Consider the following 15,358-nt stretch of genomic DNA (forward strand, 5'->3'; position numbering starts at 1 on the left):
TCTTGACTTCACAAACTTAAAAGGTGAATGAGTAACAGCGTCTCCTAAATTGTCTTAGCAGATACATTGTTTGTGAATTCACAGCTTCTTTTCTAGTTTTGACTTCTAATCCTTACGTAATACTTAAACAAGGATTAAATAAGTTATTAGACTCCTAAGTCAAGTCCAGAGATGGCCACAAGCACCCTTTGGTGGGTATTTGATCCCCAGAATACCCACACAGCACCTTCCTGCTTCCACCAAAACTCCTCTCTCCTGGTGCAATTTTGCTTCTCATCATTCATCTATTTTCCTTTAAAACATGGCTAAAATAGAAGTGAATGAGAATGTGCAGCCCAGTCTTTACATTGTATCTGAGACGCTGCAGTACCCTGAAGAGTGAGGTTTACGTTCAAAGCCTTCCTCAGCCTGAGAAAGTTAAACCTTGATGTTCCACCTCATAAAAATGCCCTTTCACCCTTTTCTGGGCCCAGAAACAGGTGAGGAACAGGAGGGGGCTGGTGGTTAAGCCATCTTTTTCTTCTTAGAATAGTCAGAGTTGTGTTGTAGTTTCAAGACACATGAGCAGTTACCAGACTCACCATCAGCTTGTCCTGCAGGTGTGTTTTAAAAGAAAGCATTTAAACATGGGCTTGGTTCTCTAGCAGAAAAATTATACCGAGTCCAGGATATTCTAGACTCAAAGTCCTGAGTCGGTGGAGATCCATCCAGGCTCCTTACCACCCAGAGACTGTAGAAAATATCAGACACCATCAGTGTTTTGTACAATCTTGACCAACTAAATGCACCCCCTTGTCTGCATCCCATTTGGGGATCATCACTGTCCCTGTGTAGCACTGAGGAAAGCCAGGCACCTCTCTCTAGGTACTTGGGGCAGACATCACCCTGCGTGACTGGAACTGGCTGTGAGCCTTGTGCTGGCTGACCATTACACCTCTTCTTCCCTTGGGTACAGCTCACAGTCACAGTACAGGCAACTCTTAACCCTTGGGCAAACATCACAGTGAGCTTTCCTGACATATCATTATAACACATTTTCTGAAATTGAACACCTGTTTTCTGATCCTGTTTTCTGGAACCTTTCTTACATTACAGCACATATGCCAAAATACTGTGTTACAGCCTCTCAGATAATTTGTAAAACTGTACTAGCTGCCTCGCTGCTCTCAGACAATCTGTTTGTGTATTTGGGGATTTCTGGTTGCCACAAATACAGTATATTAGAATCTTAGGCAACCATTTATCACCTACTTTTTTAGGTTTGACTTCACTCCAGGATGCAACAAAACTCCCCTCAGATTTAAAATACCAGCCTGACAGAAACTTCCACATGAGGCAGAGGGTCATTAACAAGCTGATAAAATTTCAATTGTTGCAGAATCCAGCTCATGTTAGCTTTTGAATTAGCTCCTCAGGCATTCCAGGAGGCTGATTTGAGAACTGGGATGGCCAGTAGCAGGCAGGGGACCGATACAGCTAAAGAAAGCTCATGAGCCAGTTCAGAAGATATGTTCCAAGTTCCTCCCCAGGTCTTTTGCCTTTTATTCTCCAATTCAGGTATTACATTTCGACTGGTTTCCACCAGGATTGTGCATGCACCTTGACATGTTCACAGAAGTTCCACGATACAGAGTTTCACAACTGGGATAGGTCCCTACAATCGGGACACCAGGGTGACAAAACAGATTCTGGAGAATTTCCCACTGAATAGGATGGAGAGAACATAATTACCACATTGTAGCACTATAATGTCTTATAAACATAGAATAGACTAGATCCATTTACCACAAAAATCACAAAAAATAACTTATCAAAGAATATATATTTTATGTAAAATATACATTTTTAGAATATAATTTAATACAATTTTTATACTTATTGATGTTGAGTTTGCAACACTTTGAATTTAAAAAAAAACACAAAATATTCTTGCTGCCAGAATTTTATTTCTGATAATACTTATAGTTTGAGGTAACAATGAAAGAAGACTGTGTGCTGTGAACAAAGTCAGTGATGTTTGTCTGCAGTCACATTTTTGTTATCAAAGTGAAAAGTAAACTTAGGACTTGGCAGGTACACTACAATTCATAACAATTTAGGTCATGGTAAACTGAGAAAGCAAGTACTTATGCAAACCTACTCTGTTCAAATTTGTGACTTTTGCAATATATGCCATTAGTATGACAGAAGTCAAGACAGATGTAGTTTACATCACTATCATTATTAAGCATGTTTCTTTGTATGATCCACAGCACAGCTTACTGCAGGAACCAGTAATAATAAACACGGGGTGGGGGTCTTTGCATGGAGCCTTAGCAATGATGACATGAATTCAGCTTTCCTTGATATAGATAAAAACTGATTTTCCATGCACACACGTTTTATTTACACTGACTCATCAACAGTGACTAGTCACCCCTTCCTCTGGCAGCAGTAATTATGAACGGTCTTTCATCTTCTTTAACAAGCTCTGCTTCGCACGCAAAGTCTCAGCGACCTCCTCAAGGTGTGAGTCGTTTATCAGGGCCCATTCAGCAGCAGCAGTCTCTTTCCAGTACAGTCCTTGGTATGGCTAAATTCCATTGTCCCTTTTTCAGCAGTCAAAAATCCATGATAAATTCTGTACAACACTGTAGTTAATATAACAGCAGCACCAGATATTATATTAATTAATTTGCTAAAAGCTGTTTGCAATTATCTCTATTGACAATATTTTACCAAAAGTAAATCAATGTACATCTCTAAATATCAGAAATGTATATTTGATAAATACATTATTTTACAAGAATTCTGACATGCAGGTCATGCTGTTGGGCTTAGCTATATACAGAAAAACATGTTACATGGTCAACAATAAATTTAATTTCTTTTCCTAACAAAAAAGTAAAACATGACAGTCAGGTATTATTCAACAATTTCAAGGATCATTTAAGATTTCAGTCATTATGGTCTTCCCCATGTATCTCTAAAACTCTACAGTTTTAGGGTAATTTTTCCTCACCAGCCCAGAACCTCAAATTTGCCATTGCATTTGTCCTGTTGTGTAAACAGAGGTTAGTATTGAATGAAAAAGCCATTAGAGGAGGAATAGTTTTAAAATTGCAATGAATGCTGGTTGCTAGGAGGAAGATTGATGCAATAGGCAACCGGTCAGTGCTGAAAAGCCACTCAAAAAATCTTAGCAGTGCACACGAGTTAGTCTAGACAATACTAACTGCACTTGAAAAATATGTATATTTCTATCTATATTTGCATGTGTAGTCCATATGAAAAAAAAAGAGAAAAGGAGAAAAAGTGTTCTTAGTTCAACTTAAAAGAGGGGGGCATTTTAACAGTATCTCTGTGCTTTATGGAGACAGATGGAGAATACAAGGAGACAGGTTGCAAAACAGACAGACAAACAACATATAGGACAAAGCACCTCAAAAAACATTGATTGAAGAAATTTTTGAAGCCCACTAGCCCAGAGGTATAAGGCTGGTCAAAAACCCAACTTGAGAACTACTACCCTCTTACAATGGTAAAAAAAAAACCCCAATATTTATTTCAATTTTACTTGGTACTCAGCTTCTGAAAATGTTGAAGAACCCTGGAGTAGAGAAAATACTACAGTACCAAGCAGCACTTGCTAGCTTAGAATTGCAAGTCTGGATGGCGTTTACCTTTCTTGCATGTTTTGTGCCTTCCCCAAGCCATTAAGAAAGAGATCTGGCTTCTGCTTGCGTGTAACCAGTAATGACAACCTCTTTGCAGTTATCTGTGTGCAAACAACCGGAGACATTCAGAACTCTGATACAGCAATCCAGTACCGAAATAAGTTAATTGCAAAATAAAGTCGTTTATCAACAAGTAGATAGTTAAAAAATAAAGGAAAAGGTTAAACACAGAAAAACAATCCCACATGCAGACCAGTTTATCAGTGCTTTCATTTCAGCAGGATGGTAACAATGTGAGAACACACATCCAGAGCCCTCTGTGGTCTCCACGATCCACACACTGCTTGTCAGGTGATGGAGACAGGATGGTCCATGCAAATGAGCAGACCCTTCAGAGCAGACATCTTCAGAATGGATTAGAGTCACAAGAAATGGAGGTTCAATGGAGTGACTGATAATTACTTGGAAGCACATTATTTTAAGTAAATCTCCCTGAAAATATGCTTATTTATATGGACAACAGCATCCACTAACTGTCCTTTTATTGCCACAGGAAAGTAGGACAAGATAAAAGAAGAAATGCTACCTGAAGTATCTTTAAAAGCCAAGACAAAAATCTTCAGGTACCCAAGTGGCTTTTCTTACTACTGACAGTTGTATCATGCAGGAGTTAAACCATATTTGTGGAGCCTATGCTTAATGCTACATTTATTTCCAAAATGTGGTAAACAGTATTTGATTTAGTACTATGTAGCCGATTGATGCCATCTGGTTTACAAGATGGAAGGGATGGGAGACCGAGAGCGCCTTAGAGGACAAGGTGAGCTGTAGGGTGATGTTACTGGAGACAGTCGCAGAGCATTGCCTGTCAAGCCAGCTATGTTGTTTAAGCTTCGAGATTTTTCATAGCCTTGTATGAGAAAATGCACAGACATCAGTTGAATTCAGCCAAAAAATAGACAAAGACAAACAGTACAATGTAATGTAATCCAAGGAGCTATCAGGGACTCAGAGGGAATCTGCCTGCAAAAGAACTCAGTGCTGAGATATATTACTACCAAAAGATACTAATAAATAAAATTATTTACAAATTAATGCATTCACTTTTTCCCCAAAAAAATTAAACAGACCACCACACAAGAGGTCTGACCTGCTCTTCACCATCCCATCTTGCACTTAGTATCACACTGTGGGCTTCAGCAGGGCTGCACAGAGAGCAAGATAAGGAATCCCACCAGGGTGACTGAGCTATCTGGCTAAGCATAATCAAAACCCCATTAAGACAGACTACAGAAACTGTCAGAATTACATAATCTCTGCTACATCCAATTCCTAATAAAGTACATTTTTTTTCTTTAAAATAAATAGACCAGAAACCAGATAAAATTTATACAGAATGTGTAAATCAGTTTTGCAGAGGACTGAATGAATATAAGAAGCTTTATCTTCAAAAATATTAACCCTTAGGCTTTGCTTCTAATTTTGAAGTCTAATAAGACTGCAGAGCTTGACGTATTTGTAAATGCCTCCTGAATGGCAAACTTAAAACATTGAATTTGTGCTTCTTTTCCAGATTTGAACAAAATCAACGGTATTAATCCATATAAGCAAGTAGTAAATTTTTAATCATTAAATGAGGCAACCACATAATGCTTCACAATTTGAAGGGAACATTGCACTTGCAGATATTTCTGTTCACATACACTGTGAGTTCTGGCTACTTACTTTTTGCCACTGTGGATTGTTTTCACTTTGTAGAGGCTATGACGTAAACCAACAAAAAACATTGCTATTCACTGCATCACTATCTTCATATTCAAGTATTTTCAGCAGCTGCTGAAAATGGAAACGTTAGGAAACTGATCTGCTTGTTGGCCTGAAGATATCATCAAGGAAATACAACAAAGATTAAGCCAGGCAAGAACTTGCTCCTGAAGTACATGGGTACATGCTTCAGTGCAAGCATGAGAAGTCTCACTGATTTCAGTGATACTACTTATTTCCTTGAAGACAAGTATGCATTTAAGCATTTGTCAGGTTAAGATATTCAGATCTAAATGTCTTATAGGGAAATAATAAGACTTTTTCCCACAGAAACCTTAAAATACCAATGACAGTAAAGCTACATTCCACCACATGGAATGTCGGCAAACTTCTTTTTTTTGTTTGTTTTTTTCTGATTGAAATGGTTAGTGGCTCAAATGCCAGATCTCTAGGTAACAGGCAGTTAATGGCATCTTTAGGAAAAATCATATATTAGACTCCCCCCTTATGACAAATAACATATTTTTTACCCACTGAAACCTGCATACTGTAAAACCATACTTAAAGCAAATGTATAACCTCATGTCTGCTAAAACATTCTGCAATGTTCTCTCCAGATGGCAAGGGCAGGCTAGACTGTAATACTACACAGAATTCAGATACATTTCTGAGACAGCCTCCAGTTTCTGAGTTTCTATCAGTATTCACACAGACTAGAAAGAATTATGTTTGAAAATGGAAATAAAGAGAAGCACAATGCTAGTTTATATATTTAAACTCCCCGTAAACATAAAGCTTATTAAAGAAAAATCAAAATAATCAGATAGCTTTTTTACATAGAAATTAGGAAAGTAGTTTTTAAGATTATTTTCTTGCTACTCTTCTAATGATAAAAGGAAATAACTGATAGAGGAAGATGGTAAAGATTATAAATAAAATAGAAACTCCTAAAAAATGTAAACCAGATACACAAGATGAATAGTGAAAGAAGCATGATCCAAAATCAGTATTTTTCAGGTATTTTAGGGGATCCGCTTGGAATCAGTATCATCTTGGAGACTGACATACAAAAAAGGTTAGAATAAATTATAATTGAACAACCAAGAATCAACCAAGGAACAAACCAAACAAGAAGAATGTACCAAAAGAAGGAAAGAAAGGGTAAAAATAAAATGTAAAAGTAATAGACTTGATGTGTGAATGACATTCAAGCATTCAAACCCATCTGTATATTATTTGAAGGTATTTTCTGCTTAGGGGCTAACTTTCCTACTCTGTATAAAATACACTTTAAAGCCAGTGACTAAAACATTTCAGCCTCAACTAAGATTATCATCAGAGCCAGGCAAAGATCACATTTCTCGTCAAAAAACTGTCCATTCTGAACTCAAGCCCCAGTTTTATAGTAAAAACTATAAAACCATTTTCTTTTAAATCTAGATTTACAAATGAAAATGTTCTAGGATAAAATAGGTTTTAATGTTATATAAATATGTCTTTAGTAGCTGATGGGTAATTTCTTTTAACTTTCTGAGTGAAGTCAAAAAGCTGGTCATGCAAGATGCCATGGTACTCTACCTTATCCAGGTGTTCTTGACCTCCTCAAAGACTCTTAGCATTAGAGGTATTTTAAATAATCCTAGTTGTTGAGAAGACAGTGAAATATACACTCAGTGGAAAATGTAGTAAATTTGCGCAAAAACATGCTTGCAATGATTTTTCATTTAAGCTAAACATTATATATAGGAGTACGTAAAGTGCCTGAGCATAGAAAGTCATACTCTGCAAATGCTATACACAGGGAACTGGTTGCATATCTGCCTTCATCGGTTTAATCTACTGAGCTTATGCTTTGAAGAGAAAAAAGAGCATTTGCAGAACAACCCAAGAGAATTCCTTTAGATATATGGCTGGCTGGGACAGCTATGTTTGCTATACACCAAGGAAGTTTAAAAAAAAAAGCCAGAAAAATCTTGGACAAAAATATTTGTCCAGTGCCACAGAGCTACTTCAGATGAACTCTGAGGAGAATAACTACACTTCAGCACTCTGAAATGTAAAATCTGTCTGAATGATACCAAGTCAGAGGAATATAATTTGCCAAGAAACAAAAGAAGTTCCTGTCTAAGGAAATGGGAAGACTACCACTGGCAAACTTATGTTAAGGCGATGTCCTGATGTTAGGTTTGCAGCCACAGCCAGATGTGGCCTGCTGGGGCAGAAACAATCAGTCGTGGGAGATGCAAGCACGAAACAGTTTTGCAAACTCCACCTGGGCACTCCCATCCTACTGAGCAGCAAGTAATTACATTTGGAGAGGCTAAAGAACTAGAAAGACATTTTTAACACTTTGCAAGGTGTTAAAAGGTGCATTGTTTTACTCCATAGCTGAATTATGGCTGGGGTAGACAGTAATCTTTTAGTATCAGTGGCGTGTTTATTGCCAAGGAAGAAAAATATATTTTGGCATTATAAGCTCAAAATTTTGTTTGAAAGAAATCTAAATAGTGTCTCAGAATATGCTTTTTAGTGTTCAAAAATGTTGCTTACTTCTGACATGTCAATCTTTAAAATTTATTCAGCTGTAAATTTTACTAAGTTATAATATGATTAATTAGTCTTTTTAGAATGACAAGTTATATTGAGTGATGAGTGGCTGAATGAGCAAGATCTGAATTGCAGGCTTTTCCACTAGAGATTACAGACAAATGAAGACACAAGTGCAATGAGGGTCCCACATCAAGCACGTTTTTTTGAAGACTAAAGGGGATGAGTGTTTCTAAAATGAAAAGAATGACTAGGAGTAAAGAAAAAAAGATACATTGTGAGTACAGTCTTTCCTCTTAGAGCATTGTGCACATCATTTTACTCTAAGATTGTTTTTCACAAGCACATTGCTGAGTAACCTTTTATGATCTAATGAAAGAAGTCCATACCTTTCCTGATCCCTCCATCAGTAGCACACGTGTAATCACCTGTTGTCAGTAGGAAACATGTTCCCCCTCTTCTGTTTTTGTCTCTTGTACTAGAACGTCTGATGGGAGGGAGCCTTTCACCAGGTGAGAGTGGCTGCTCACTTCCTGCACTGTCTTCACCTGATAACACTGGTTAAAGCACCATGCCCATTTACAGACAATAATGAATGAGGAAATGAGACATCACAAAGAGCTTACGCTGAATGCCAGATATTCCCATCACTCAAAAAGTAGATATAAAGTAAATCATTAGAAGAAAACAAGATTGCAATTCATCATTAATCAGTACAAAATGGCAAAAGATATACATTTTGTTCAAGAATAAATGATCCTTTGACTTTCCTGTTCTCCTAAAATTTGTATAAAATTAGATTAAACTAACATGAACTAAGAAATAATCAAACCAAGGCTCAGTTAGTCACCTACACTGGACTGTAACTTGTCAGAATACAGTCAGCCTTGGATATTTCAAAGACTTATTTACTATTTTGGTTATCATTTTTGCTAAACAAGATGTCACATTAGGAATTTTTGTTTAGAATATATAGTTTAATGTTTTAAAGACAAGTCCTCACCCAGAAGGACTATATTTTCAATATTTGGCACTATACTCTGTTTATTAACACACTTAGCTTTCATTTCCATATGTATTACACTTGCACTGCTTGTCATCGTAAGTTTCCAACATTAAATGCTGTCTCAGTCTCTGCACTTTATTTTGTCAAATAGAAAAACCTGTACCTCTCCTGATTTGTCACTCCCAAAGGACTCTCTTTTAAAATTATCTACCATTTCAAATTCGGGCCACACTTCAAGAAAAAGATCTCTTCTCAGTACAGCACATGACTTCAGCTTTACCTTTGCATATAAACCTGCGCATGTTTTTTTTTCTGAACTAGGAATGCAAAGGGCAGAATTCAGCCTTGAAGTTTTGCATGTAATTCATAGTGACTCTAATAACATTCTCTACTAGAAATAAAGCTACAGTGCGTGATGTAAGTGGTAGCACTACTGAAAAGAAAGATAACACTTTGAAATGGCTCCTTCTTGCATGTCTGCTTTCTCTCTAAATTCAAGGATTATAACCCCTTGTAAATAAAGCTGTAGACACAAAAAACCCCGTGTCTTTTAGGGAGAGACACAGTGATCACACTGAGCCTTCTGCATTCACAATACCTTTGGTAGGACCTGATGGCATGGAAAAGCTGCTATCCTTAACAATTTGAAGATGCTATCAGTCAAAGCACTGAAAAGCTAACTATATTTTACTGTCAGTCTGAGTCTTTTCAAGCATTTCCATCCTTTTAAATACATTTAGGATGTTCAAAAAACTGTTAATTTGTGAACAGTAACTCAGAGAGTGAAACCAATCTTATTTGAACATAAATGCTATTCAATAACAGAGCAACAGATTAAAGAAGGCTATCGTTCAGAGACGGATTTTCCAGACTCTTTTTTTTAAAAAACTATATTTCAATTACTGAATTACACCAGTCATGAGTGGCTTTGTTCTTATTATTCTTTAGCAGTTTTACAGCTGGAATCTCATGACTAGTATGTGAGCTTTTAAACAGATTGTGCTTGGCTTAAGAATAAATACACTTAAGAAACAAAAAATATATTCTTGCTGCTAAACTAATTATACTGAGAGGTAAAATTTACTCTTTAATTGCAACAGATTTGGAATATGGAGCAGTGGCTTGGAGGGACTGAGGCTATCATTGGATATGCAATTTCACTGAGTAAAGCACAAAATACTCCTTATTCATCATTTGGAAGGCTAACAAATAAGGTAATAGAAATCACAAAAATCAACTGTAATAGCAATGATTGTGCTAAGGGCTGCCATTTTCTTTTTTCTTGACAAGATTTACATCAGCTATGCTAGTGTAATTTAATGAATAGTAAATATCATGCAATGTCTCATCTAACACAGATGAAGGAGATTCTTTTAGCCAGGGAAGCAGAATGCCAAATGGAAAGAAAAGTAGAAAGAAAATTTCTTCCTATTTCCTTTGAGTGCTGGGCTTTGGATGTAAAGCACCTGCTCCTTTTAAATGACTGCTTCTTTGTAGGATCTTGCTTAACAGGCCACGATGTGGCACGGGCAAAGCTGACACAAGAGACAGACACTGAGGCAAAACACCATGGAGTCCAACAGGGTGGGACACGGTGGCTGCTCAAATAGTCACAGTCATGCAGAAAAACAAGAAACATCCATATAACGCAACAAACAACAGGCAAAAGAAAAGGTTGATATCATCAGCAGGAAAGCATTCTCAACAGAGCAAGCAAAACTGTATAGACCAGCTACATAGAGGTTTGGGAACATCACTATACCTATTTTTGTCCTCTATGAGACTGACACGCAAATGTTGGAGGGGAGAAGGGTGGGAGCTACAACTTCTCCTGGCAGAAAGACTGGCTGCTTTCTGACCCCTACCAAACATACTGGTCTATAAAGTGTTTTCAGAGGACATGCATTTCCAGTAGGGTCCTACCTGATGATCTGTTGTGTTCCATCAGCTGGTTGTCCTTGCCCAGGCAGATGTCACCCTGTGTGCTATTGCAGGCCATGTTCAAATCTGTCTTGCAGAAGGTGGGTGAGCTGGCTTGAGGAGCAGGAGGGATGTGCTTCTTTCGCTTCCTTGGCAGTTTCTGCTTTGCCATGGCCAGGGAGTAGTACATCCCAAAATTGTTAACTATCACAGGCACGGGCATGGCTATGGTGAGCACTCCTGCCAGTGCACACAGGGCTCCCACCAGCATGCCTGACCAAGTCCGTGGATACATATCCCCATACCCCAGGGTGGTCATGGTGACTACAGCCCACCAGAAGCCGATAGGGATGTTTTTGAACTGTGTGTGTTCACTCGCTGATGGGTCATTAGGCTGGGCTCCCACCCGCTCTGCGTAGTAGATCATAGTGGCAAATATCAAAACACCGAGTGCCAGGAATATTATCAGCAGCAGAAATTCATTGGTGCTGGCTCGCAGAGTGTGGCCCAGCACTCTGAGGCCCACAAAGTGCCGGGTGAGCTTGAAAATCCGGAGGATCCTGACGAACCTTACCACCCTGAGGAAACCAAGCACGTCCTTAGCAGCTTTGGAGGAGAGCCCACTCAGGCCCACTTCTAGGTAAAAGGGCAGGATGGCCACAAAGTCAATGATATTCAAGAGGTTTTTGATGAATTCAAGTTTGTTGGGAGAAAAAATAACACGTACTAAAAATTCAAATGTAAACCATACCACGCAGACTCCTTCCACGTATGTCAGTGCAGGATCTGTCTCAATCTCATACTGTAACACAGCTTCTGTCCCGTTGATGACCTGCTCAGTTTTGTTTATAATGGTGTTGAAAGCCTCGTGTGTTTCCAGGCAGAAGGTTGTTATTGAAACTAAGATGAAGAATAAAGAGGCAAAAGCGATGAACTGAAACACAAAGAGATAAAAGGGACATCAGAACCACACAGCTCTTCACATTAATACAAATGATGTCTGCGTTTATAGTAAAACTTTTACTCATTCTTTCCCAAATGGCTGACAAATTCATACACATAAAAATTTCCATCTAGGCCAGAGAAGAGCAGCAAACAGCTCTCACACACAGGTCAGGATCTAGATGCAGAAAAAGTCTTGGCAATGGATATCATGACAAAATGCAACTCATTAAGAAAGTGGCAATGAAATCTTTAATCTGTACTAAACTGTCTGAATTTGATTCAGATGTCAAGGTTCCTTTCAAGCAGTCCCCATAGACACCAAGCACAGCAGTATTTACACTGGTCCAGCTCTCACACGGTGGAAAATGTGGGCTGACACTAATGGTCTTGAGATTATGGTTCAGAATTCACACCTATCTTGAAAAGCACCTCACAGGGATCTAGGAGCAGATCCAAACTCAATGTTTCTTTTAGATTTTCAATGTTTTTCAATGATCAGTAAACATCCTCTACAAATACACATTATCTACTGATAGAAAATGTTTTCTGTGTTACAGATAGAGTTGGTTGTGTAGCCTATTATGTTTGTAGTCATCCATCACTGATTCTCTAGGGCAGCACTAAAAGTAAACCTTGCAGAACCTCACACACTGTGGTGGCAGAACTTTGCCACAGCCTTAGGATCTACAATCTTGCTAACTACATTACAAATGTAAGGCAATCCAAACAGAAAGGGAAATACAAATTCAGTTCTAGTAGGGGCAGGTAAATTGATAAAATACAGGTAAATAACCTGGAAACAGCCATCACAGAAGATTGTTTAGGACTTAAAAAGCACATAGTGCCTGATCTTTAACTCAGTCAAGCATTGAATAACAGAGAACATCCAGGACAGGGTCTCAAAAATTAACATTGACCCAAAGAGCTAGAGCAGGAGATAGATTTTCTTCCCACTAAGGACTATGCACCAAATGAAAAGGTGTTTTCATTTGTGCACATATATGATGCCAGTTGTTCCTTTGCTACAATGGTCAACTTCTTTTCAATGACATTACAACCATATTAGCTAGCATTCCAACAGCAGTGGCATGGTATATAAATAACAATATTTTTTTTTATTTTGAATTTGCATCTTAATAAACATTTTATAGCCAGTATTATCCTGGGGTAAAAAAACCTTCTGGGGACATGAAGATTTTTAAATTGTTAGGAGCTCAAGGAGGCAAAAGATGCCTAAACAGGCTAAAATTATCGGGTATCTAGTTACCATACTGAAATCTTGAATGTCATTGATAAAAATCTAGTTGCAAGGCAGACAAAATAACAGCCATAAGCCACTTTAATCTAGGATACAGCATTGTGCCAGAACTGATTTTGTGTACTTCGGATATCAATGATTTAATTTAGTATTAGCATTCATATTTAGTGTTATGTGCCACAGGAACTTATTTGGGCTTGCACAATACTGAATGCTGGTATTTTTCTAACACAAAACACTTGTTAGACAACAAAATATTGTCTCCAGAACCTGTAAAGATAATTCCTTTTATTCTGGATACAAGCTTAAATTTGCAGTGCAGGTCTGGCAAATTTATTACATTCAGATTCATGAGCTGGATCTATGAAAAATTCCATATAACTTCCTATATCAGATATTTGTAGGTTTTTTATGGCTTCCTTTCCCCAGTCAAGGAAAGAAAATTTATTACACCATACTCTACAATTGCAAACACTAAATCTGTTGCCTTTCAAAAAGTACTGACTCAGAGACTGAACTGAACACTTATCATCCAGTCTGGACTTCTAGCCACAAGCTAAGCAAACAGTCTTACACTGTCTGATTTTTACTGAACAGGCTTTTCTGCCTTTGCCTTAACTACAAAACTGCTGCATGCTCATAGCTCAAAGCACCTGACACCAACACACACAAAAGAGCTTCAATCTTGTGTGAGACAACTAGAGTCAGCAAATACAACCAGATTTATACAACCTAAGTGAATTCATCTCAGCAGATCTTTGCAAAACTTCTCCACAAGAAAGACAGAGAATGTATCAGACTCTAAGACATTGGTGGGCTAAGAATGACTCTTGGGTGTCTCCTAGAGCATCCTCCAGAATCCTTCTACAGTCAAGGATGGAAAAAGCAAACAAATTAATGGAGTCTGAGTCACCAAAGCTAAGTCAGCACTGTAGTTTGTAATTTGGGAGGGAACTTTTGACAGATAAAATATTGGGCAACCTCTTCAACAGCAACACTGGTGATTTCAGAAAACTGTGATTTTTTTTTTTTTTGTCTGAAAATAGAAGAAAACTACATTCAGCCTGACCAAAGTAAAATTTACCAACAACAAAATAACTTACCAACAACTCACATATGACAAGGATTAACTGTATATTCATCAGTGCAGTGAACCCAACAGTATGTAAATAATTACTGCAGTTTTCTGGACTGTATTTCAGAGCCCACTCAGGTTCAGAAATCTTCTAAAAAAATGTCAAATACTAAGAGAGTAACTACAGGTAGAACTGCCTGACAAGCTATTTATTACTGTTTTGCTTAACATTGACACTGCATTGACATTGCACTTGGCAAGGCAGATTGAAATTTTTAGCTGGGCACCTCCACTCAGTGTTTTACTGTCCCTAAAGGAAAAGACATTAAGTCATGTCCAAAAGCTACCCTAAAGACAGTCATGTTCCAGAGATTAGAACAAAGACAAGAAAACACTATCAATCTGGTGACAGATTTCTTGGTAAACCTGCAATAAGCATTCATAAAAATGTAAAACAATAAAATGTAAACATTTTGCCATGCATATGCATGCCATCACTGACTTTGAGCAAAAACACACATTCCTTTTATCTCTCATTGCATTTAGTTTTAAATTGCCAGTTCCTTGGATCAGGACAGAGCTTGTATAGCACCTAGCAAGATGAAGCCTCATACACAAGAGACCTACACTGTTATTGCAAAAATCAAAAGATTAAGAGAACATGCAAGAAGCAGATACAAAGACCAATGCAAGCAGACACATTTTATCAGTCAAAAAAATGCTTAGAGATTAACCTTATATTAACAAAGATGCATCCTTAGTATTATATTACATAATTCCAGGCAATGTATTGAAAAGTCTCTATCATGTCTTTTCATACACAGCTGCAATTATAGAAACAAAATGAAGTCATATGCTATCCCCATTTTTTTCTTCATCCTAATTCCAGCTTCTCTAAAATAATTAGCCTCTAAAAATGCATCCATTTTTGTCATGTGGGCAAGCACCACATTTTGAATAAAGACAGTACAGTTTGTAACTCAGATTCTTTAGTGGATGTTACCAACCAAGTCCCATTCCTCAGTCCTGCAATAGTTCCTCAGTCCACAATAGCCAGGGTAGAACACACAGCTTTTTGTTTCCTTTTTTCCTTTATAAATCACAAAATTCTAAAAGGAGTTAGCCTGATCATTATTTCAGAAAGGTTACACCAAGAGACAATTTTCTGTTTGAATCATTAGCAAAGT

At 37.7% G+C, this 15,358-nt stretch overlaps 1 protein-coding gene across 10 annotated transcripts in view; it reads right to left on the reverse strand.

The window, feature by feature from the left end:
* Positions 1-1,507: 1,507 nt before the first annotated feature.
* Positions 1,508-15,358, reverse strand: part of KCNC2 (potassium voltage-gated channel subfamily C member 2) — a 99,234-nt gene continuing 85,383 nt past the window's right edge. For 2 of the 10 annotated variants that reach the window (XM_021528156.3, XM_021528155.3), the window contains exons 3-5: positions 10,897-11,827; positions 8,357-8,524; positions 1,508-4,566 (exon numbers count right to left, since the gene is read on the reverse strand). In XM_021528156.3, coding sequence (XP_021383831.1) covers positions 4,430-4,566; positions 8,357-8,524; positions 10,897-11,827 — 1,236 coding nt within the window. In that variant the 3' untranslated portion in view covers positions 1,508-4,429. Of the gene's footprint in view, positions 4,567-6,998; positions 7,060-8,356; positions 10,572-10,896; positions 11,828-15,358 lie in introns of those variants that run through there. The other 8 variants (XM_021528158.3, XM_021528160.3, XM_021528157.3 and 5 more) reach the window with 8 other exon arrangements.

Source organism: Lonchura striata, chromosome 5 (genome assembly GCF_046129695.1).
Source record: "Lonchura striata isolate bLonStr1 chromosome 5, bLonStr1.mat, whole genome shotgun sequence".
NCBI lineage: Eukaryota > Metazoa > Chordata > Aves > Passeriformes > Estrildidae > Lonchura > Lonchura striata.